This window comes from Pelmatolapia mariae, linkage group LG10_11 (assembly GCF_036321145.2).
Source record: "Pelmatolapia mariae isolate MD_Pm_ZW linkage group LG10_11, Pm_UMD_F_2, whole genome shotgun sequence".
Taxonomy (NCBI): domain Eukaryota; kingdom Metazoa; phylum Chordata; class Actinopteri; order Cichliformes; family Cichlidae; genus Pelmatolapia; species Pelmatolapia mariae.
In genome coordinates this window covers 45,465,131-45,488,787 of record NC_086236.1, presented here as the reverse complement: position 1 = coordinate 45,488,787, position 23,657 = coordinate 45,465,131, and the positions used below count along the sequence as shown (strand labels likewise).

The window sequence follows — 23,657 nt, the reverse complement described above, 5'->3', positions numbered from 1 at the left end:
TTAAACTAACTCATTCACCAGTTTTGGGCAACTAAGCCACATTCATCCAAATATATCTGTCGCTTTGTCCCAGCTATCCACGCAGGCTTTCATATCCTATTCTTCTATAAATGCATCCATCTGGCCATGATGCGTCGTCCTCACACACCACTACATGCTGGCTTTTGTGCAATCATTACTCTCCATTTCTGACATGAAAGATATCTCACTTTGGACAATACAGACCTCAGTCCTTTCCTCTGCCTATCCCAACCACCCACTTATCTGCCACTTTCTTATTCTCGTTTTTTTTGCCTTACATTGCTCCTCTGCATCTTAGATGAAATGACAAAGCTCAGATTCTTTCCTTCTATCAGCCATCCAGCTATCATGCACGTCATCACACACCGTCTCTTATCCTGCTCTTTTTTTCTTTTCGACACAAGCCTGCAATTACAGACCCTGCCACAAGACACGGGAGTGAATATGTGCTTTACCGCAATCACTCGTTCATCTCACACTCCACCTTTTTCTGCAGTGGACTCAGCTGCAGACACTCACTGTTACACCTCTCTCTCGACCTCATTTGTACATATTGAAAACAATATGAACCAAAAAATTCCAAATTTTAATTAATCACTCCATAACTAACTCCACCTGCTGCCACTGCGCTTCTACCTCAGCCCTTTTCCCCATTACTGTTTCTTACAGAATGGCTTCTTGAAACCACTTCTGATGAGGCTTCAGTGAACAGTAGGTCAACTGTATCAAGTGAAGGGTCAGATGCATCTCTTGGGTCCTGTGTCAGGTATTTAGTGGATTTATAAAGGATATAGCTTTCAGATACTGTTCACCTGCTATATTTATATATTTTTTCTTAACTTTGGAATTTTTAATAGACTCAACTAACAAAATGGGAAAACAATTACATGTTTTTACAGCAGCCCCCTAAAAGTAAATGCCTAAATATAGTATTTAAAATTGGTTACCTGCTACACTGTATCGATCTAAGTCCCTATCCTCACCTATGGTCACGAGCTGTGAGTAGTGACCGAAAGAACGAGATCGCAGATACAAGCAGCAGAAATGGGCTTCCTCTGAAGGGTGGCTGGCCTCTCTCTTAGGGATAGGGTGAGAAGTTCGGCCATCCGGGAGGGGCTCAGAGTAGAGCCGCTGCTCCTCTACATCAAAAGGAGTCAGTTGAGGTGGTTCGGGCATCTGACAAGGATGCCTCCTGTTCCGGGCATTTCCTACCGGGAGGAGGCCCTGGGGCAGACCCAGGAAAGGCTGGAGAGTTTATATCTCTCAGCTGGCCTGGGAACGCCTTGGTGTTCCCCCGGACAGGACGGAGGAGGTGGCTAGGGAGAAGGAAGAAGATGGATGGCTACACTGTCTCTTATGTGTAGAGACAAAAATGGCTTATTCCTTGAGTTAGGTGCCTTTTTTGCCTTGTCGATTCGTAGATCAGCGTTACGTGGCTTAGTACAAGGACTTGACTGAAAATGAATGAGAGGTAGTCAATGTCCACAGAAAAACTTTGAAAGACCTTCAGAAAGCCTGGAGAACTATGGCTCAAGATCTAAGGAGCTTGGAAAGAAAAGCATCTGGAGTTCTTTAAGTTGCTTGAAGACGTTTCACCTCTCATCCGAGAAGCTTCTTCAGTTCTAGAACTGAAGCGTCTGGACTTAAAGAAGTCTAGACGCTTTTCTTTCCAAGCTCCTTAGACTACGATGACCTGGATGACTGAGAACCTTCACAGACATATGGCTCAAGATGACTTTGAAAAATGAAAAAGTCTGGAACCTGGGAAGGAAACAGTGTGGCTTAAGAATACTGAACAGTACTGTATATAAAAGTAATGCGTAGCAAAATTAATTTGCACAAGCAAAACTTTTTCATTTTCTTTATTATCTTTTTTTCTCATAGTTCACTTCGATCGGTAAAAAATTAGAACTGCTATAAGAAAGCTTTACAACTGTAGTTTGGGGTTGTTTATGCATTCGCAAGCACACGTGCGGTGACACCAAGCCGTGTTTGTTGTTAAAGTAGGCCTTGATTTGTAATTCTAGAGCATCTAGGATTGACACGAGCAAACTGTGTAGTGAGTGAGAGCACGAACAGCCGTCAAAGACCTTGCAAATACCATTTATCCAGCTCTTTCCCTACAGTACATACAAACATAAAGCATTGTGTGTGCACAGGCCATTAACTGTCACGGCAGGCACCTAAATAAGCTATTGATCATCAATTATAATAAAAATCACTACATACCAGTCTAATCAAGGTTGGTCTCGCATATACTCGTACAATAAGCCTGTCTTTTCCATGTAGCTAGAAGATACTATTGTTTTTCCCAGAGAGTCTTTCGATTACTACGCTCCGCTTAAGTGCAACTCAGTACCATTAAGAGCTGACAATGCAGGTCATCAGGATTGCAGATCGTCAGCATCACTGGAGATTTTACTTAATATAACTCAGTGCTTAATTGCCAATACACCATGGAAAGCAGAGAAGCATAAATGGAACTTTTCAAGTTCAGACACAATATTTAATTAAGACAAACACTAATGTTTGCCTCTGTTTGTCTTTTAGCTTGATTTCTTAGTTGTCTTCCTTCAGTTCATTTAATACTTCTCCAAATAAATTCTCTACATTTTGTTGTCATTTGCTAAGTCCTTGACTTGTTCAAGTACCAGCAAATCAAGACAGTCAAAACAGTCAAACTCAAAAACCTTCACAGCATCAGTTTTGTTCGCAAAGGGATATTAAAAAAAAAAAAATCAATGTTTCCTATTCAGCTATTGCAATTCCAAAAGATTCTCTCTCTTCTTCCTTCTGTCAAACTCAACCTCTTAACATAAATTCTCTTCTACTTCTCTGTGACCTTATCTCCCTTCTCACCTTAAAAAATTCCGGAATTTCACCTTGGGTGAGGGAATAGCTGGAAATATATGTATTTGCCCATTAAGCATGAAAAACAGTGTGCAGGTAGAGTGCTGGGTTGTTCCTGGATCTGAATGGGCATTCAATATGTGAATATTTCCAAAAGTTAGCACAATCGACCCACAATTAGTCTGTGTTGCACTATTTACACCATTTATATATGTGCAGCCCTGTTTGTTTTTAACCATTACTTAGTGGATTGCTGACAGTGTGAGCTGTGGTCCATCTGTGGCAAAGATAACGATCAAGTATGGACATCTAACAGTGCCCGTCTTGTTAAAATGAGTCAAAGTTCCATGAATCCGAGTTGAATCAAGCTTAGGGATGCTGGAGTGTAACTGCCTCCTCTACAGAGGTTTTTGAGAAAACAAGTTACCAGCAGATGTTTGGGTAAACTGGCTCTATACAGGCTCATCGTTTCATTTGAAGGGATTACTGGTGTGTTGTTTTTTTATTTTTTCATTTTCTTTTAGTGCTGCCTGAGGTGATTTTGGTTCATCTATCTTGAAGTGTGATCTGATGTGTGTGTATGAATTTATGGGCAACTAAGAAAATCCACGTTTCTTCAGTGCCCAACAAAATAAGGCCTGGATTATTGTGTAAGATTTTCTTTTGGAAGACTGCAAGTGTTTGAGAATGAAGCTGGGTGAGGGGCGAATGCATGTGTGCTGGATGACCTGCGGGATTCATAAAGCTAGTAGTTTTACAAGGCCTAGTCTCCTCTTCTGAACTTTTTACTGCTGAGTGACGTGCCACTTGGCTTCCTGTGAAATCCTTCTTTTCCCTTTCTTTTTTATCTCAGTTTCTGCTCTCCATTTCTCTTTCTGCTTGCTTTCCTCTTCATCCATGCCCCCTCCCACCATGTCTCTGTCTGTTCCTTTCTTCCCCTCCCTCTACGTCTGGCAGTAAAGGCTGATGGAGTGTGAAATTAGAAAGTGTATCATATTCTGCTCTGTGGCTCCATGTCCTGAGCTATAAGCTATAGCTAGTCAGAGTGAAAAATAACATGCAGTGAAACAGATACATTAACATGGTTTTGTGTGTACATGTGCGTGCGTGTGTGTGTTGAAAAGGACAGTTGAGCCGGCCTGCAGCTTATCTGAAATTACTTATCTCACGGATGATACACTGGGGCTTCTTCCTAAACTACAGGACTGAGCATGGATTCAAATTATGGACACACATAAATACACACCTGACTCAGTTGCTGAGTGCACACAATTTGAATAGCCTGTTGTAAACACAATTTTAATAGTTTTGATAAAGAAAGTGCACAGAGTGAGAGATAGATCCTCTCACTAATTGAAAAAGACAAGACCCCAGTATTTGATCAAATACATGCATAATCACAAGAAAGAGTTTGCAGACCAAGATTTCTGTACTTACTGCTGATACAATATATAACCTTCATCTGATTTGCAAAATACATAAAGAACTGAGTGTAAGATGAAGTCCACGCCACACTTTATGAGCAATGAATGCATCCTAATCCTGATTTTAAACATTTTTTTGCGACTGTAATTATCTGTTAGGTGTACCTGCTGCACATTACATTTGCTTCCAACACAACTCACCGTCTCAGGTTCACTATTTGTTCCACCTTGGACAATTATCAGTTTTCTTACAGTGTAGCTTACAAGGAGCAACCTACAAACCTTGTTCCCAAGATGCTGTAGCCGATTTGTTCAGAGCACTATCCACCAAGTTGCTATTAGAACAGGAACGAGCAGTACCACATCATGTGAAGTGGTCTTAATAAAAGGGAACACTGGATCGTCAAAGTATATCATGGAGTCAGTTAAACTTCAGGGATATAAATGTGTCCACTTTGGAAGCGTAAGTCACTTTCACCTGCTTTGGTGCAAATTAAAGTGACAGCAGTTGCACAGGAGGCTCAACAACAAAACCTCCAAAAATAAAATTTAAAAAAAGAGAATGTCTTTGGAGCCACAGACCATTGTTACTTTTCTTGTTATTCTTGGTATTATGGGAAAGTACCTGCAACCCATTCACATAGCACAGGTTTTCCACTTCTTGGAGTAGGACATTTTCATTGGCGCAAGAAGCTTTTTGTGTCTCCCAGCACAGTCTCAAGAATAGGGAGTAAATATACACAAGAACAGCTGGACAGGTCTGTAAAAGTGCATCAACCCAGCACCAAGACCCAAATCTGCTCTTTTGTACAAGGAGGAGCAGGAGGAGCTCTACCAGAACCCTACAAAATCCTTCAGTAACATGCACACATGTGACCTACTGTGTTAGCATACGGTGCTGTGTACATATTCGCACCGTGCAGTGAGCACTCCTGTGCACAGATCATAATAAGACCGAGAACCCCCATGCCACCCTCACGGAGGCCGATTCTGATAGGCTGAGAAGTAACATGCACAAGTAGCCTGCTGCATGCATTTTATGTCTCCTCCTGTTCCTCATCACATAAAGCAGCAGATACCATGCCTTGTTGCTGGCTCAGTGCCCTTCTATGGTCATGTCCAGCTCTCCTTCACACTCCTAAGACTGTGCTGAGGCACAAAACTTCTTGTGAAGGCATGTGCAGAAGTGCAATCCTGGAGGAGCAGGTCTGCTTGTGCAGCCTGAATGGACTGTAGCTATGGTCACATGGACACACTAGCCTAAAGCAAAAGTAGAGAGAAATTAGTCAGGAGAGAGAAGGAGAGAGCACTGATCTGTAGCCAACATGCACAAAACTTCTCTTTTTGGGGGTCGTGTTGTTTTTGCCTCTCCAGTGGACTTGTCACTTTTATTTGCACCAGAGCAGGGATAATGGCCTCATAGTGATTTATACTTTGTAACTCGACACATTGATATCCCTGAAGTTTACCCGATATTGTGTTATACTGTGATCATCTGGTGTTCTTCATTTTTTTGAACAGGTGTGTTTTTGTCCAAGGTATATATGAATATTTGAAAGACGATCTCTGTTTGTGCATCCATTTTTTTTAAAAATGTCATAGCACCATAATGAGTGACTGACAAGACAATGACACATCTAGGCATTCATTTCATTACTGTAACTGTAAGCATACATGTATGTGCTTACCTGCAGCAGACCAGACACCTCTCCTTTCTGAAGCGGCATGGCAATGGAAGGAGTGAACGGCTTACTTTCCTCAACTGGTTTGCCTTTCATGAAGTGTTTTCCTGCCTCATAGATGTCCACCACAATCATCTTTCCTTTAAACTCCACCCTTTTAGGTACCAGCACCTGCAAATCGGAGGACATCATAAATGACTTCACTGCAAAAAATTACACAAATAAAAAACACATTAAGGCACAAATTCTAACAACTCCATATTGCTAAAATTTCAAGGTAGAACATAATGGATAAAATTTTGTTGTTTGCCACTTAGTCACCTTCTGTGGAGTACATGGAAGATATAACTAAAAGACTTTACTGTGACTGACATAAAAAAGCAGACCTATAAAACCGTCCACTCCACCAGATAATGTTCCCTGGTTCTTTACATCTGTCAACCTCCATATTAATTTAGCCAGTCCTCGGCTTCACAATAAAAACCAACAACGACAACAGCGGAAAAAAAAAACAAACAAAAAAACCCCCAACTGAGTGCTTTCAGTTCCATTTATGGAAGACCTCAAGGTCGACAAGTACAGGAACAGCTGGGCGCTAAACCAGAGGGAAGGATTTGCTGGTTTGTCTTATTATTTCACCATGGCAACTGCACATCTTGGCTGATCACAGCAGGAAGGAAAGGGAAAACAAAGAGTTATAATTACGGATTCATGTGGAAGGGAATTTGTTCTTAATGACTTATTCCTGTAAATAAAGACTGTATGAAAATACTTTTTCCTTCAAAGACAATTTGAAACTAGCTACAAAGTCAACAAGCTGATAATGATGTATGGTGTATGATTATCGTGCCGATTTACTCTCTTTCTTCGGCTCTTCTTTTCAGATTCAGTCGTTTTATGTAGTAAACACTAATTAAATGATTTGGTGTGCGTGCATTTTTGAAGGATGTCAGGCAGTTATAAAAACTTCTTCAATTCTAATCACTGCAAAAGTGTGACTTTCTTTGTGAAGAAGGCATAATTTTTTATCAAGCTTTGTGAACACCTTAGGAGAATAATAGCAGATGTAAATCCATCCACCTAGATGGTTTACATCTGACACTACACAATAACCTTTGAAAAAGTTGTTTGAGAACTTGTTAGCATATTATTATGCATCACTAAAGATAAAGATGATGTACAAAATGAATAATGATGATAATAAGTCACTGATCCTTGTCCCTGTTTTAAGTCCTGTAACGTTTTTGCTTAATCCTTTCCAAGGACAGATCAGAGTTTGGGTCATCAGCCTCAGACATGCTGGGAATTCAATGTCTTGCACACATTGGCTTCAGCAAGGCGCTGACGTGCCGACTCGGATCATCTGGTGGTCCGTCTAACCATTACACCACTCTGCAGGGCTGAGGCACTGACTGAGCAGAGAATAGCGTATGAACTGGAGGAGAGATTGTTACTGGTGTGATGGCAGGGGCACGCCTGCCTCAGTGTTAATCTGTCAGCCTTCATCCAGCTGGTAAAATATGATAGGAGACGGAGTGCTGGCCAAACAGACACAAAGCCAGCACGACGTCTGCCCAATCAACACACCTGCTGCTCAACACTCTGACCACAGAGAGAGGCTGTGTGTGTGCGTGTAAGTTACCAGCAGCCAGACTGTGAGTGGAGAGGTGAAACCGCAGGGCTGTGGAAGAGATAGCTGTCTTTGTGTGTGTGTGTAGGTGAGGGTCATTCGTTGCCCATTACATAGTGATTAAATGATGAAAGAGCTTGTCTGATTTCATTGGAAACCCCCTCTCCTGCTGCCTCACTCAGACACTAATACATACACACACACACACACACACACACACACACACACACACAGGTGGGTTGGGTACCTATTACAGCCGTCAGGATAGATATCCATCTGATGGTGTAAAAGTGAAACTAGGCCATTTGTTCACTCTCACACCTCTCTCTTCCTTATTCCCCATTTCCTTCAGCCCACACATCCTCCTCTTGTCCTTTCCTTTCCTCTTAAACTCACTGTTTCTTTTACAGTTCAACTACCTTAACTTCCCTTTGTCGTCATCCATTATTCCATCCATTTACACTTTTATTGCTACGCAATCTTTTTAGCAATAATAACACAGGTTTTAGAATAATTAGATCTGTATGGATCAATATGGTAAGAATTAAAGTGAGGCTGAACTCACAACATCTGTAATGTATAATGTGTATGAACTGGAGATCAGTGAGCTGCCTTAATGGTCCCATATAACGCTCCTTTAGGACAAGTTAATGTCTCCTGAATGTATCCGTTATGTTTCAGGTCACCACCTTTTGTTTTCTCTGCCATGTGTTTATTAACCTCTCTGTTTTAGACTGATTCCAAATGAAGCTGGTTGTAACTTTCAGTCTGTTGCCCATGACCCCTTTCATGCCCTTTTCCTGTGACTTACCTACTATTGCTATGAACACCTGGGTTAAAACAGAACAAATGTGTCTGCAGTGAGACTCATAAAAGTGAGCGTGTAAGAGGAAGAGCCGGTGCTTTATGAGCACTCGTTTCATAAACATCACCTAAGGCTACATCCATCGTTTTCTCTCCGTTTTGGCCTCCCGTCCACACTGACACGGCGTTTTCGCTGATGGAAAACGCAGCTTTTTGAAAACGCTCTCGAAAACGCATACATTTGAAAATGGTGCTTTCGCATCGCAGTGTGGACAGCGAAAACGGAGAGTTTCTAAAACAATGACGCATGTTAGTCATATGATGCAGTCATGTGACCAATTAATCAAAGATAGTGGAGGGCATTATACAGCAGTTGTTTTGTTTGCTCTCAGTTTTGACAGCCCTATTAAAGATTAATATCAGTCTGTACATGCTCCAGATAGCTTTTCTTCAAATTCTTTAACTCTCACTCGCTTTTGCAACTTTGTACTTTTGTGTTACTCGCAGCAACAACTCCACCTCATTGTTAGTCCATTTAAAAAACTCGGTGCTTTTCCTCAACATTTTGCTGGAAAGTAAATAAGCGGCAGACAGAAATGTGGCAGGTCGAATCTTCTTGCGTTTCACGCATGCGCAGGACTGGAACGTAAGCGTTTTCGGCCGTTTCAATGTGGACGCGCAACTCTGTGAAAACGACTGAAAACGCTAGTGTGGACGCGGAGCGTTTTCAGACGAAAACACCGTTTTCAAATCTATCCGGGCTAGTGTGGATGTAGCCTAAGTGACAAAAAAGCTTGATTTTATCAGACAATGTTGTAGTTACAAACTTATTAAATGGCTATTTTTGCAGCGAAAGTAGGGATCACTTTGTAAATGATGGGAAGCTTGACAGCCCACAACAAGTTACTGGCAGCTAATTAAATTGTAGTCTTACATGTGGGCTCTTACAGCTATAAAAATGCAAAAATTCTTCAGGAATGATTTGAAGAAGATGACTGATTTCCAGGTGTTCCCTTTCCCAGCATTCCCAGTCTAATTCATACCGAGCATCTGTTTGATGTTCTGAAAAGACAAGTGTGATTCATGGAGTGTGCACCTCATCACTTATGGGACTTATGGGACTATTGCCTGTGGAGTCTGTTTTAACAGCACTAGAGCGTCCCAAACTATTTTAGGCAAATGTTTAAAGTGTTTGCATGTTCAGCAGGAGTATGGATATTTCAACACAAGAGGGTCAGAGACTGCGCTTAAGTACGGTCAGATGACACACATGCCAAGATATGCACAAATCCACGCACGCATTAAGGAGTGCGCACTCACGCAACACACACATGAACCGAGTAACACTTGTAACTGAAGTTTATAGCCTACAGAAGAAGGTGCAAAGGAGGAGGAGAAGAGGGGAGGAGAGGGAAGTGGAAGGGAGGAAAAATTATTACCATCCTTTGCCCTCCCTGCTAATAAAAAGCATAACTTCAAACATGTTTCTGATGATGGTTAAAGCAGGAGGAAATTGATTTATTTGAAGATGTTTTAAAGTGAATTTTTCACAGGTTGAGAGAGGGTCTTTGAAGCCACGCAAAGGTATATGTGTGTGTGAGTTTGCAGGATGGAATGTTCATGTCTTTAGGGCTGACCTTAATGTTAGTACAGTTAAAAAAAAAAAATAGTACTGCTGCTATCAGCCTCCAAATGCTGCCATGACCACCGCAGGGTGTATGTGTGTATTTGTGAGTGTGTTTGATATTATAACTAACCTAGTTTACTCAATACAAGCTCAAGCATCTGACACCTAATGTGACTAGTCCTGAGACATGAAGAAGAGTTGGAAAAGTTTCACACTGAAAAAACATATTCATTAAATTATTGATTAATTTGCCTTTCCGCTATAGTTTTCTATGGAGGAAAGTGTATGTGGAGAGCATCTTAAGCATTATTGATCCATACAGTGCAAGAGCTTGGCTGAATGGTTCTTTAGCAGACAAGCTATTCATAAAAGCCAGTGCACTTAGATTAAATTTTCACTATCAAAATAGGACATTTTTTAAATATTACCACACTAAAATTCATACTTTTGTAGAGAATAATTAAATTCAGCAAAGGCACGGCTAACAGTTATCCTCACTGGCTCCTTGAGATTGCATTTAGGAAATATATTCGATATATAAATGGTGAGAAACAAACACGATTTATGGACTCTGTGCTTGAGTCGTTTGTTAATGTATCTGGACAATAATCTTACCTGTTCGTAGTACTTGTTGTGAGCCACATAGTATTGGGAATCAAATGACTCCTCTGTCACTAACACATGCTGTCTCTCCCCTACCTGCACAGACAGAGAGAGGAAGAGTGAAAAGGAGAGAGAAAGAAGTTATCCAATTTTATTTACTCAGACAAAAAGGAAAAAATGTACTATGTTAAAGGTGGACATCAATTAACCATTCACAATAAACAAGCTGTAAATGCATTTGAATAAAGCTCATCCAGTAAAACTGTGCTAGTTTCGCTGAAAAAGAACACATTTACTGCTGCAGCGTACACAGGCACAGCAGACGTTTATGAATGTCTGCCGTGCATAGATGCGTTGGCTATGGGGTTGAAGTTTTTGTTACATAGGCCGCGTTTCTTCTTCAGTTTTAATTCAAGCAAGCTTCCTCAGTCAAGCTTCTATTCACGGAGATCCAAAATTCAATAAAAGCTTTGCTCTTTCATGTTTTTTTCAAGTTTTATGTTAGTGCCCGCCGTTCACCTTTTAATTAAAATCTCAAGGTTTCAGAGCCACTTCAGTTTTAGTGTTTTGCAAAGAGATGGCGAGCACTATTCAGTTTAGAAAACTGCATTTAAAAAAAAAAAAAAAAAAAGTCTATACACGATACAATTCAAATGCATACAGAAAACAGTCTATTCAGGACATCAGAAAATCAAATACTACAAGGTCTCCCCATCCAGCAATTTAGTGTTGGATGAAATGAGAGAAAGCACATTTTTGTTGAGGAATGTTGTTGACTCTCCGAAGGATTAATAGAAGAGTAGAAGAACTTTTTTGAAAGTTCTACAGGAAAGAATAAAACGTATTTAGGACTAGTTTTCTTACCAAAAAGGAGGAAACGTTTCCGCATTTGAACAAGTATCAATTCATGACAGTTTCTGTGCTTCATCACTATATATACGCCCGTACATTTCCTATTCATTTTAAGTATATTAACAGGTAAAAATTATGCATTAATAGTTCCCCTCCTCTCTGATGTAACTTTGGCCAGTATCACCTTTAGGGTCATCTACATTGGCAGCCGTGACTAAAAATGACCAACATTTTAGCTCCACTTGTGTTAAATCCTTGTATTTTCACTCTTCTCTTTATAGTAGACTTGATTAATGTGCACATGCATCAACCGGCATGCAGCCTGTTTCAGTTGCTCCTTTTTCTCCATATTTTAACTTTTCTTAATTTTTTTTCCTTTGTCTTTTACTTAGTATTAGAGTGTTTGTTTTCATAGTTTTCTCATACATAATTTCCTGCCTCCTGGAGATTTTTCATGACCTTGTTGTGAAGAGGTTTTTCTATATCATGACTGTGATCACCACACACGTGTCTTGAGGATTTCCAGGCCGGTTTATGTTGCCAAACACAACACAATGCACCAAACTGTGGATGTCCTAATGTTCACGCCGTCTCTCAGATTGATTTGTTTTCTTTTTGCAGGCTAACACGATTTGCACTGATATCTGCTTCGACTTGGGGTTCACAGAAGTACTTTTTAAAAGCCAACATGAGCGTTTGAACCGAAGCCAGGCTTTGATCTTCTAATTAATGAAAAAACAATAATGAAAAAACTAGCCACACTTTTTCATTTAACAGTTTTGAGTAAACTGTCCATTTCATTTGAGCCCATGAAAACAGGCTGACAGCATTCAGTGCTTAAAGCAACACTGTGCAACTTCAACTGTGAGAAAAGTGTCACCGTTTAAACATTTTTGGACCTAACTGCATTTGAAAATGTTTCAAATTCAGGTGTCCTGTGGGTAGCATTTGCATTTTAACTCTGTCAGTGATGAGACCTTTACTCAGAGTATGCTGACTGATCATTTCCTTAGCAAAATGTCAGAGCCTTAGAAGTCATGGCTCTGACATATTGCCCAAGGTATTTCCATTTTTGCAGACGTCCATATTCTGCGCTCTCTTCTTCCTTTTTTTTCCATGTTTACCCTTTTTCTTACACCCCTCTCTACTGTCTCTGGGCTGTCTCTTTGTTTTCTGCCACTTCCTCTCATCATTGTCTGCCTCTCACAGAGAGCACCTGCAGAGGCAGAGACAGACTCAAAACGCGATCAAATAAATTGTTTTTATTTGGGTTTCTTTATTTTCAGGGGGAGAAGTGGGTAAAAAAAAACAACATAAGACCATTATTATTGGACAGCAAGCACTCAATTGTTGCCTTTCTTAGTGCACTTAAACTGAAGACAAAATATTTTTCCAGGAAGATAAAAAATACCTTTTATTTAGTCATAGTCAAATTCTCCTTTCCCCTTCAAGTACATTACAAAATTATAAATATAAAATTTATGTGGAAATGTATATGTATGCACACATGCTAATGTTGCCTGAGTGCATCTAAAAAAGAAAGTATTGATGAAAAAGTTATTTTTTGTAATTTAATTTAAAAAAAATTAATTTTCATGGAGTCTAAGTGCACAATAATTTTAATTTTGATTGAACCCTGGTATCTTTAATTCAGTTTTTCAACACATTACTGCTCAAACAGTAAAAATACTGTGTAGCTTAATTTAGCTCTGTACATGCAAACACAATCTTGGGGAAGACTGCAAACTTGACAGTGGCCCAGATGACCATCATCAACACCGTCCAGAAGGAAGGCGAGCCACAGAAGGTCATTTCAAAAAAGGCTGACTGTTCACAGTGCTGCAGCAAATGGAAAACTAAGTGGTAGAGGAAAGTGTGGTAGGAAAAAGTGCACACACAAGCAACAGGGATGACCGTAGCCTTAAGAGGACTGTCAAGAAAAGTCGATTCAAGAACACGGGGAATGAAGACAGTGCAACAAGATCCACAGATGGGTAGGAATGTGGCTAAACTGTCACATTACCAATGTCCAAGCCACCCTTGAACCAGAGACAATGTCAAAAGTGTCTAAGTACTGAACTGCTGCTCAGTGGTCCTTTTTAGTCTTTTTAGATGAAAGTAACATTTTAAGTCAACAAAATCAAGGTCCTATAGACAGTCTTAAGGTCCTACGGCAGGAGAATTCAAGCTAGTGTGAAGTTTATTCATTCTGTACTGATTTGGGGTCCCATGTGGTCATCTTCTAATGGTGGTGGAGGTTTACCCACTATGTATGATCAAGTCAAAAAGTCAATGTTGGAGAATTCAGAGCATTTCATGCATTCTTTCGCTGACAAGCTTCATAGAGATGCTGATATCTTTTCCAGCAGGACTCAACACTTTCTCACAGTACCAAAACTGCTGACCAACTTGCTACTGTACTTGATTGACCTTTTTATTTACCATTTTGAATTAAATAAAACATAAATAATGTAAATATTGTAAGGAGTAGTTCTAAAGTAGTTCTCCATTTATAACAGTTTAAGTGTGTATGCATTTGTTTTGGCTTGTTTGGCCGCTGGACTTTTTTCCTCTCATATCTGCGTATGTATGTGTATTTAGATTTGTATTTACTCCATCTGTTGAAGAACGTCACAGCTTTACAAAGAAGGACTGAATGTCTTTACACAGCATGATGGTTTTTTTATTTCACCATCCAGAGAGTAACATCCCATGATACACCGAAGATCCAGTAAAGATTTGTGGGATCATGTGTTTAATTGATAATTAATCCACATCATAACAAAAACAAGGAGACAACTGTGGCTTTGAATTTTAATCACCATTTTTATCTGTGCCACTAAACATCATCCAAATGATTTTGCTGCTGTTGTTTTCATTTTGAGCAGGAAGACTAATCCGGGCGAGAAGCAGTCGGTGCATGTTGTAGTGGGATACGTAACGTTATTCAGACATAGGTTAGTATTACATTCATGCCGATCACAGCTTCATTCAGACATTCCCACAATGATGTAACAAACCACTATTACAGAATTATTTAATACGTGCAAGATTTCACAGCACAGCAGCTGATATTTAATGCATTAGGTTAGAGTTTTCTTCGCATGGGGACTACATTTTAATACTTAAAGCAGTCAACAAGTAAAAAGAACAGCAGCTCAAGTATATAAATCACTGATCCCTGTGATCGTGTTCAAATATCTGCAATTATTTATTCGGTTATTTACGACATTACTAGTGTACTGCTGTTACACCACATGCACAAGTGCATGCACCTCTTTCAATTTGGAGAAGGTTGCTGACGGATTGTGATGTTGTGCGGTGCTGCAGGTATGCGATAAAGAAAGTGACAAAAAAAAAAAAAAAAACTTTGTCAGAAACAGTATTGTAGTTTCTTCTTTTGAGTCATAAACCTGAACATCCACCTTTGGTTTGTTCTGAAATGTTGAAAAGTTCAGTTTGTGTGCAGAAAAATCCTGAACACCACTGTTGAGCAGTGTCTTGTAGACTTACAAACACAAAGCTAAACACCGTTCTAGCAACCAATGTACATTTTATCACAACAGTCTTGCACAGACGCACTAATTTTTACCTCAACTATCCTCTGGACTCATTATCCATCCATACGATTCTTATACACACACACAGTTTATCACACAAACACATACATAAACAGAAACGTTGCCTAACTATGACATATGCACAAAGTGGCACACACACGGCTTTTTTGTAGCTACTTGTAGAAAGATAGTTTGTTTTGTTGCCTGCTAAACAATCGCTGTGGGGAGTGATTTAACAGGACTAAAGAAAGAAGCTCTGATCTTTTGGAGGTTCTCTTTGATTCTTGAAAGATGAAGGGAAAAATCACCCCTGTTGGTCTGGGTATTTTGTTTTAGCCTCAAAGTAAAAAACAATATAAAAGAGACTCAAATTTTTAAGTGTTGGCCATGAAACAGAGGGGATTATGGGTGGTTTTGGTTTAATGATTGCAGGGACAAATGTAAAATCAAATCAAGTTATACAAATAAACTGTTCTACACAAGGCATAATTACTTTAGACAGAGTAATAGCTTACAAATGATGAAGACAGAAGGAATAGATGTAAGAAAGGTTAGAAAACAAATGAAAAAAGGATCAACATTGAAGAAATTTAGTCAAACTAAGCTAAAACAGAATAGCCTGGGAGCAGTTATCAGATATTTGTCCCAGTCAAAGCCTCTACTAGCTGGTCCAGGTCAATAACTTCACACACATACACACCTAGTCATATCTTTTGCAAAGTAAAAAGTACTAGCAGCACCAGCAGTTTCTTCACCAAGTCAATAAACCTTTCTAACACTGTTTGGGCAATGCACTTGACTGTTTTTACAGCAGATTCAAACTGCATTGTGCTTGATTCTCTGAGCCCTTCAGAACTGCAACAATATAAAGTATATAAGACGAAATGTGTGGTTTGCTAGCCTGTGGAAACTATCACTGTTTTACCTACCTCCAGCAAGTAAAGGAAAGTGAGATCAACCATAATCTGACAGCTGAATTTACAGTTTGATAATGCATGATGCCAAATAAGCAGTGATTATGTATAATTAAGTAATGACTACTGAATATTTTTGGGGGGGAAAAAAGAAATTAGCTTAGAGAACAATGCAACAGTTCTGGTTAATCTTAAATACGTCAAACGCTGATTACACACAAATTAAAGCATACACAGAAAAGGAAACAAAGCAATCAATGGCTTTAAGCTTTCAGGGAGGAACTTCACTTTGAGAAAACATGTTGGAAATTTCAGTGGTAAAATTAAGTGAAAAGTTCTTTTATAGCTTTTAAAGGAAGTTTGAAAGTCCTTCAGATTTGCCCAGATCTATACACAAACACTCCCGCTAGTAAGAAAAACGGACCGTGAATTCATGAATAACTCTTTTAAAGGTGGTTGTGTGTGAAGATTTTTCCGTTTGACAGAAACAGAAAAAATAAATAAATTAAAACCTGGTGTTTGTTAATCCAAAGTAGTCTCCATCTGCCTGAAACTTCAGTGCCTACATGTACATTGGTGGGAACATAATTTGCAACTGTAAATGTGAAAATCCATTAGGGTGGAATTCATTCTTTTAACACAAAATACACAATAACGCCATAATACAGATTAAACCATACAAAGGGAAACTTCTCATGCTTTTGAGATTATGCATATGATAAAAATGACAAAACAAGTTCACAGTGACATTTAAAGTGCTTTTTGGTTTTTTTCTTTTAAGTATTTTTCAAGGATTTCAGTATTTTGGTGACTATAGATTAGAAATATCCCTGCTGTTGTGAGGTTTTAACTTATACGGATGTTTATACAGACCTGATGAGAGTATTTAATTACACAATTTGGGGCGGGGGACTAAAAATGCTGTCTGGAAATTTAAAACCTCCCCATTTCCCTGGATATTTCAGTAAATCATTTGCTCTGATTTAATAAAACATATACAATAGAGTCAAAGCTGAAGGAAAAATCAGTGTTTGTGCTTGTTTTCTACTTCGAACCTTGAAGCTGAGTATCAATGAACCATTGACCGAGGCATATAATAGTGAAGACTGATAAACAGCTTGGAACAGGTTGAAGAGCTGGAATACAGCAGAATAGTGACTCTTCAATGACATGCCCATTGTAGAGTCTTTACTTTACAATGCAAAGCTCCTTGAAAGCAACTGTTATTATATGCAGGCACTATATAAATAAATAAAAATTGCATTTGAAGGTTGTCTATGGAAGAATAATGGATAATACATGAGGAGAAGAATGACGGATTAATAGAAGACAGAAGTATAATGGAAAATCTGTAACAGTTCAGGTTTGGAGTTTACCATTACAACTAGTGTGGCTAAGGTTAGGGTAAAGAGCTTTGCGAAAAAAATACGTCAATGAGGATCATCACAAATACAGAAAGGTGAGTGTGGATGTGTATGAAGGCCTAGATATCTCCTGGATCATAACAAGCTCTCACAACAAACACAGGACAAAAGTATTCACAATAACAACTTGCCCAGCAAAGCACTTTATAAACAGAGTCTGACCCAAGCTCCACACTTACAGAGAAAGGCTCTTTAGACAGCTTAATAGTCTTGTTGATTAACTTTGTTTGTTTGCCTTGAGGCTCTGAATCAGACCCGTAAAGTGTTCTTGGCTCTTGTAATGTCCACCGTCCTCTCTCAGAGCTAAGGGAAGTGTGGGCAGTTTTTAACCCAAGCAGAATGCTTCATGCCTACATCAAATCTACAAGCCCCCTCCAGGTCCTCTCCAGCACTCACAGAACTCATCAGACCAAAGCTCTCGCATGCACATGTGCACACTTAAAAAAAAGAGACTTTAATAACGTTGAGCTGCTGATTCAAAGGAAACAACTGTTAAACAGAAGGGAAGAAAAAAAAAGAAATTTTTAGCAAGAAGACTAAAACCCACAATAAAGGAAATATGCAAAATTAGGAAATTAGTACAAACCCAATTCCAAAAATGTTATAAAAAATAGAATTCAGTGATTTAAATATATGGTAAGCCCATATCTAATTCACAGTAGAACATAAAAATCAAGTATTTAAACAGACATTTTAGTATTTCAAGTATTAGTTAATTTTAAATTTGATGCCAGCAACACGTCTCAGGAAAGCTGGGATGGGAACGATAAAGGCTGGAAAAATAAGTGGTACTAAAAAGAAACAGGTTGAGGAACATTTTATAACTAATTTGGTTAATTGGCAACAGGTCAGAAACATGAGGAGATCTAAATCAGAGGTTAGATTAGAAATCTCTGTATGCAAGGGACAAGGCTAAACGTCAGTACAGGATGCCTGTAATCTTCAGGCGACACTGCTTTTTAAAACAGGCATGGCTCTGTCATGGCAGTGCATGGGGGTCAGGAACGCTTCCGGAAATCATTGTCTGATCACAGTTCAATGTCCCATCCACAAATGCAGGATACATTTCAAAAGCACTGCAAAGGCTAATTGGAAAAGTGTTCTGTGGACAGACAGAATTGAGATGTTAAATTCTGTTTTAGAAAACATGAATGCTGCATCCTTGAGACTAAAGAGGAAAAAGGACCATCCAGCCTGTTGTCAGCGCAGAGTTCTCCAATGGTTTTCAGATAATGTCTTTTTCAGGAAAGGCCTAATCCTAAACTGCATACTCCTGCCATTACAACATCATGGCTTCATAGTAGAAGAGTCCAGGTGAAGTACTGGCATGCCTGGAATATATACCTTCTACTGATTGAACACATGGACCACCTAGGGAAGAGATTTTTTATTAGGTAAAAATCCAGAAAGCCTCTCTTCTCCTTGCAGACATTGCACACTAAAGGATTGAATAATGAACCTGTACTCAATATAATGTTATAGTTCCCTCATTATCTCATGTTTAAGGAAGCAGTTCGCTCATCTTGCTATTTGTACAAGTTTGACGTTATTGTGTATTCTTTGAGTATTGTTAAAAATAATGTGACTCTAAATATGATTGCTAAACACCAACTTCATACTTGTGGTGTTTTCTGGAATGGAAATGGTGTGTAGAATGTTAAGTAAATGCTCACGGTGCATCTTTTGATATGTGTGGATGTAAATGATTAACGTAGTTCGTAGCTCTTTGTTTTTAGAGGCTTTGTCACTAAACTGATGTTATATGATTGATAACATACACAAGTCTGCAACTGCTAGTATTCCCTAACTCAGACCTTCCCAAAGTGTGGGGCCCGCCCCCTAAGGGGGGCACAGAGCCATTGCAGGGGGGGCGCGGCATGAAAGAGGGGGGGAAACAAAACGCTTGGACACTTATAGAACGGGGCGGCCACAGAAACGCAAAGCAGGAGATGAAGCATCGCTGAATATGTTTCCAAACCAACTTCATTCTAAGCCAAAGACTAGAAAATATGGTGAAGCATATCTTCCCTTTCGCTTCACCTGCACAAGTGCTGAGGTAGGTCTCCCCTGCAGAATTGGTTTTCCCTGTGTCGGGAGCAGCGCTGGGCTGTTCAAATCACGGACAAACAGTATCCCACAGCTGTTTATGTTTTTGAACCCATTTTGCACAGAGAGACATTTTTTTAAAAATGTATTGATAGCAATGTTGAACATTATTACACAGGGAAAAAACAACTACACGTAAAATAATTACACCGTGACGCCTCTGCCTTTCTAAATGGAGGGACAGTAACTGCGTGTATATATAAGCATGTAAAACCTGCAGACAGTCAGATTAACAGTATTGTGTCTCTATCTGCCATTCTGCAATTCATCTCATGTAAACAATAACGTGGCGCACAGCGTGACGTGAAAAAAGGCACATACCTTTGACATTGCGTGATGAACTCTGTATTCCTCGTCCACGTGTAAACGCAAAAAAGGAGTTTTAAAAAATCTCCGTTTTCGGTGATTCGAAATGCCGTTTACGTGTGAACGAAACAGCTGCGCTTTCAAAAATCCCCTTGTAGGTGCGGACGTAGCGTGAAAGAGTTAGTTTATTTTATTACTACCTGTAATTTATTGCAGATAACTTGTATTTGCTTAATTTTTTACTAAATGTTTGAGGTGTGAAATAAACCGCAATGGAGAAAAAAAATGTGTGTGTGTGGTTGGAGGATGTGCGCGCGTGCGCGTGCGAGGGGGGGCGCGAACATTTTTCTTGTAAACAAAGGGGGACCCGGCAAAAAAAGTTTGGGAACCACTGCCCTAACTGAATGATTGAATTCTGCCATGTGTATGGGTGCGAACACATATGTATAACTGTGTGTGAGTGATTATGTGAACATCGTTTTTGCACCACAAAAACCAGCCAAGACTGTTGAGCAGCTTGAATCCTATATCAGACGAGAATGTGACAACATTTCTCTCCCAAAAGTTCAGCAACTGGTCTGCACAGTTCAGAGACTTTTATGCACTGTTGTTAAAAGAAGAGGGGTTACTACACAATTGTTAATATGTGTGCAAATTTAAAAAATGTTAGTGTTTGAACTTTGAAATGCTACAAAATGCTAGTTAAGCTTGCACCAAGAACACAGATTTTCCAAGCCTGAAGGATGGCATCCTTGCTGTTCTCCCATATAACAAAGCAAAGTTCTTTATAGTTTTCTTGAATGCTGAGGTCATAATATGTCTTGTGTCAAACAAGGACTTTCAAGAAGTTTCACAGAGTGTTTACTAAAGAATTGAAAGCATGCGAAGGTTAGCGCAAAATCATCACAATAACAATGAACAGGTTTGGTATTCAGTGTCAGTTTTGGTAACATGTTCCAAAACATTCTCACAGTACTTCTAAATTGACAAAAAACCTCAAAGGGAAACCTTGTACAAAGCACCTACCTTTTAAATCCTATTTTATGAGTTATTTTATTCTGCGTTTACGCAAAATGGAATGTCTGCCCGCATTTGATTTAAATGCCCAAAAGTGAGCATACAAGAAAACTCTATACACCAAACATCAGCAACCAATGTCCTATAATAAAGCTTTTCTATCAACTCAAAAACACAACAATCACAAAGTGCTGGGCTCCATTGCAAATAATAATGTCCTTCATTCTGAACAGCAGACTTGAAATCTGCTCTTAACAATAACTTCTGCAAGTAACGCATCGTCGGGTTACATGATTAAACAGGGCTGTGCGATATGACCAAAATCTCATATCCTGATATAAGACATCTTTCGTCCCGATAACGATATAAATCACAAAAATTTTACATTTTCTGTAAATTCTGTGAATCTCGGGCAGCTCGACTTGCGTGAAGTGTTTCCAGCTGGGCGTCGTGTACCTGGAGTCGAGTGTTTTAACAGATGCATGAAACCATACATTTTTAGACATAAGTTGTAACAGCCGCCGTTTTCTTTGTGAGTATTTATTACACATTGTGCTGCGGGGAAAAGCCTGTTCTAACGTTTGAGTCTAAGGTTTATTTTTTAGCACCTGACGGCTCTTTTTTGCTTCTCATCCGTAAATACTCTGCATACTCTTTCACGTGATTCAGTTTATTTTGAAAAGTCTCAACAGGATCTTGAGCTTTATTGTGAAAGGTTTATGTGGAAAATAAACAAGCAGACACACGACTGTTTTACCGTCGTTGTTGCTAACGACAACGCATAAAAACAGGCGCTTGTCCGTCCGTAGTGTGGTTATATTAAATATAAGAGAAAGAGAGAACTTTAAGGAACTAATATAGCCACTACAGTGACCATCAAAACGATGAAAAAATATTGCTGTAAACAGTTTTTTTTGCGACACCACGAAACAAAAGACAGACGTTTTTATATGTTCACCCGATATATATCGTTATATCGAACAGCCCTAAGATTAAACCATTTGATTCTAAAACCTTTTATTTTACTTCTTGTCAAACCAACTAATGCTTGTGTTACTGCTGATCGCACCAGTTTATTAAACATTGTTACCCTTACAAAAGGTTGAAGTCACATTCCTAGCTGGCCCCAAAATACTGATTCTTATTACATATTATATATGTAATATAATACTTAATATTGCCTGCAGGCACTGTGGTACCTCTCCTTGATCTTAATTTGAACCAAAGATGTCAATGTTGGATTCGTCACTCTTTAAGACCTGTTCCAGAGTCATTTGGCACACCCCAGCCTTTTCTGCCCGCTCCCCCTCTTTAAGAATGGCTTCTCGACAGCCATCCTCCTATTGAGAGCACTTCTGTTGAAGCTTCAGCAAATGGTGGGTCAACTGGATCATCTGAAGGGCCTGATGCATCTCTTGGGTCTTTTTATTACAATGTGTTTTTATTAGTTCTTGAAAATAGGAGAAGTGACCCAAGACTTTTGCATAGCGCTGTATATTTTCACCTTTTATTTTCACTAATGCTGACGTTACCCTTGAACTAAGGACGGTATCTACCACTGACATAAAATTCTTTATAGCAGAAAGTTCCTACAGTTGTGACTGCGGGTTATATGAAAAGACTGGATGTTTTAGCATCTAGAAGGCATTTGCTCAAAGCTTTACAAGCTTTAATTATTTTGTTGGAATAAGTTGGAATAACATTTCTCGTTTATTACTATTTTTTTTTTTTGAAAAAGAGACGTTGACCTCAATGAGACTTTACAATTTACATATCGTTTGCTAAGCAGTTTCTAAAAACAAAGGGAAAAAAAGCCAAATAAGAATGATTACACAGTGCAGTCTTTTACAGTTACAGTTAATTTATTCGAATTATTGCTCATATGGAATATGTCCCATAAAGCTGCTTTATTCCTTTTAACCTCATGAATGTGTACTCTGGTCCTACTTGCACTCTATAATCTAGAACGTACAGACGACATATAGTTTTCTGGCAAAGTTTCACAAAAAACTTACAAACATGAGCAACTGATTGCCTCATCAGTTTCAGCCATTTGAAAAGAAAAGACAGCCAAGTCCGCCACCAGCGTGACAGATCTAGTTTGTCAGACGAGAGACAGATAGATGTATCTCTCACTACACATAAACACGCAGGCCTGTGACAGTAGCCCGTAGGCTGTTTAGTGTCTCAAATGCTGGAATGAATCACATCAAAACAGAGACGTGGCAGAAGACACAGGAGGAAAGCCTCTGAAACATCAGTTGCTAAAATCCATGGCATCACAGACACAAAACTCACAAACTGCTGAAAACACATATACTTGGTCATGCTAGAGGAAAGATTAACGTGTCGTGTCTTAGAAAAGCATGTGAACGAAATACACAGAAAGAAATCACACAGCACAAGAGCTGTAGGTGGATGTGGTCTTGAGTTTATCACGTCCTTCAATATTTTATTTTCTCTTACTTTAATTAAGTTTAAATAACAGAAATATTAAGCAAAACATTGCTTTGCTCCATGCACCTGCTCGGCAAACAATACATTTATTTATTTATTTTTATTTTTTTACATGAGATACTGCAGACATCCACTCCTCCCAAACTGTCACCAGTACCCTTTGGCCCACACCCATTTGATCTACAAGGTTTCAGACAGGACTGGCCATGTATTTCTTTCCTGTCCCAGAAAAGTAACAACTAACCTCAACTCGCTCTTGACCACAGCGATTGTAAACGTTCCATCCTTCATTTATTCAGCCCCTTATTGTCAGGCTTATTAGACAGAGTGTGTGTGTCTGTGTACATGTATGTTTACGTAGGGATGTAGGCTGCAAAGTC

At 39.2% G+C, this 23,657-nt stretch overlaps 1 protein-coding gene across 1 annotated transcript in view; it reads right to left on the bottom strand.

Annotated features, from left to right (window-relative positions):
* cdkal1 (CDK5 regulatory subunit associated protein 1-like 1) overlaps positions 1–23,657 on the bottom strand; it is a 245,987-nt gene that overhangs the window by 12,156 nt on the left and 210,174 nt on the right. The window contains exons 13-14 of the mRNA XM_063488015.1: positions 10,654–10,737; positions 5,984–6,148 (exon numbers count right to left, since the gene is read on the bottom strand). Coding sequence (XP_063344085.1) covers positions 5,984–6,148; positions 10,654–10,737 — 249 coding nt within the window. The remainder of the gene's footprint in view (positions 1–5,983; positions 6,149–10,653; positions 10,738–23,657) is intronic.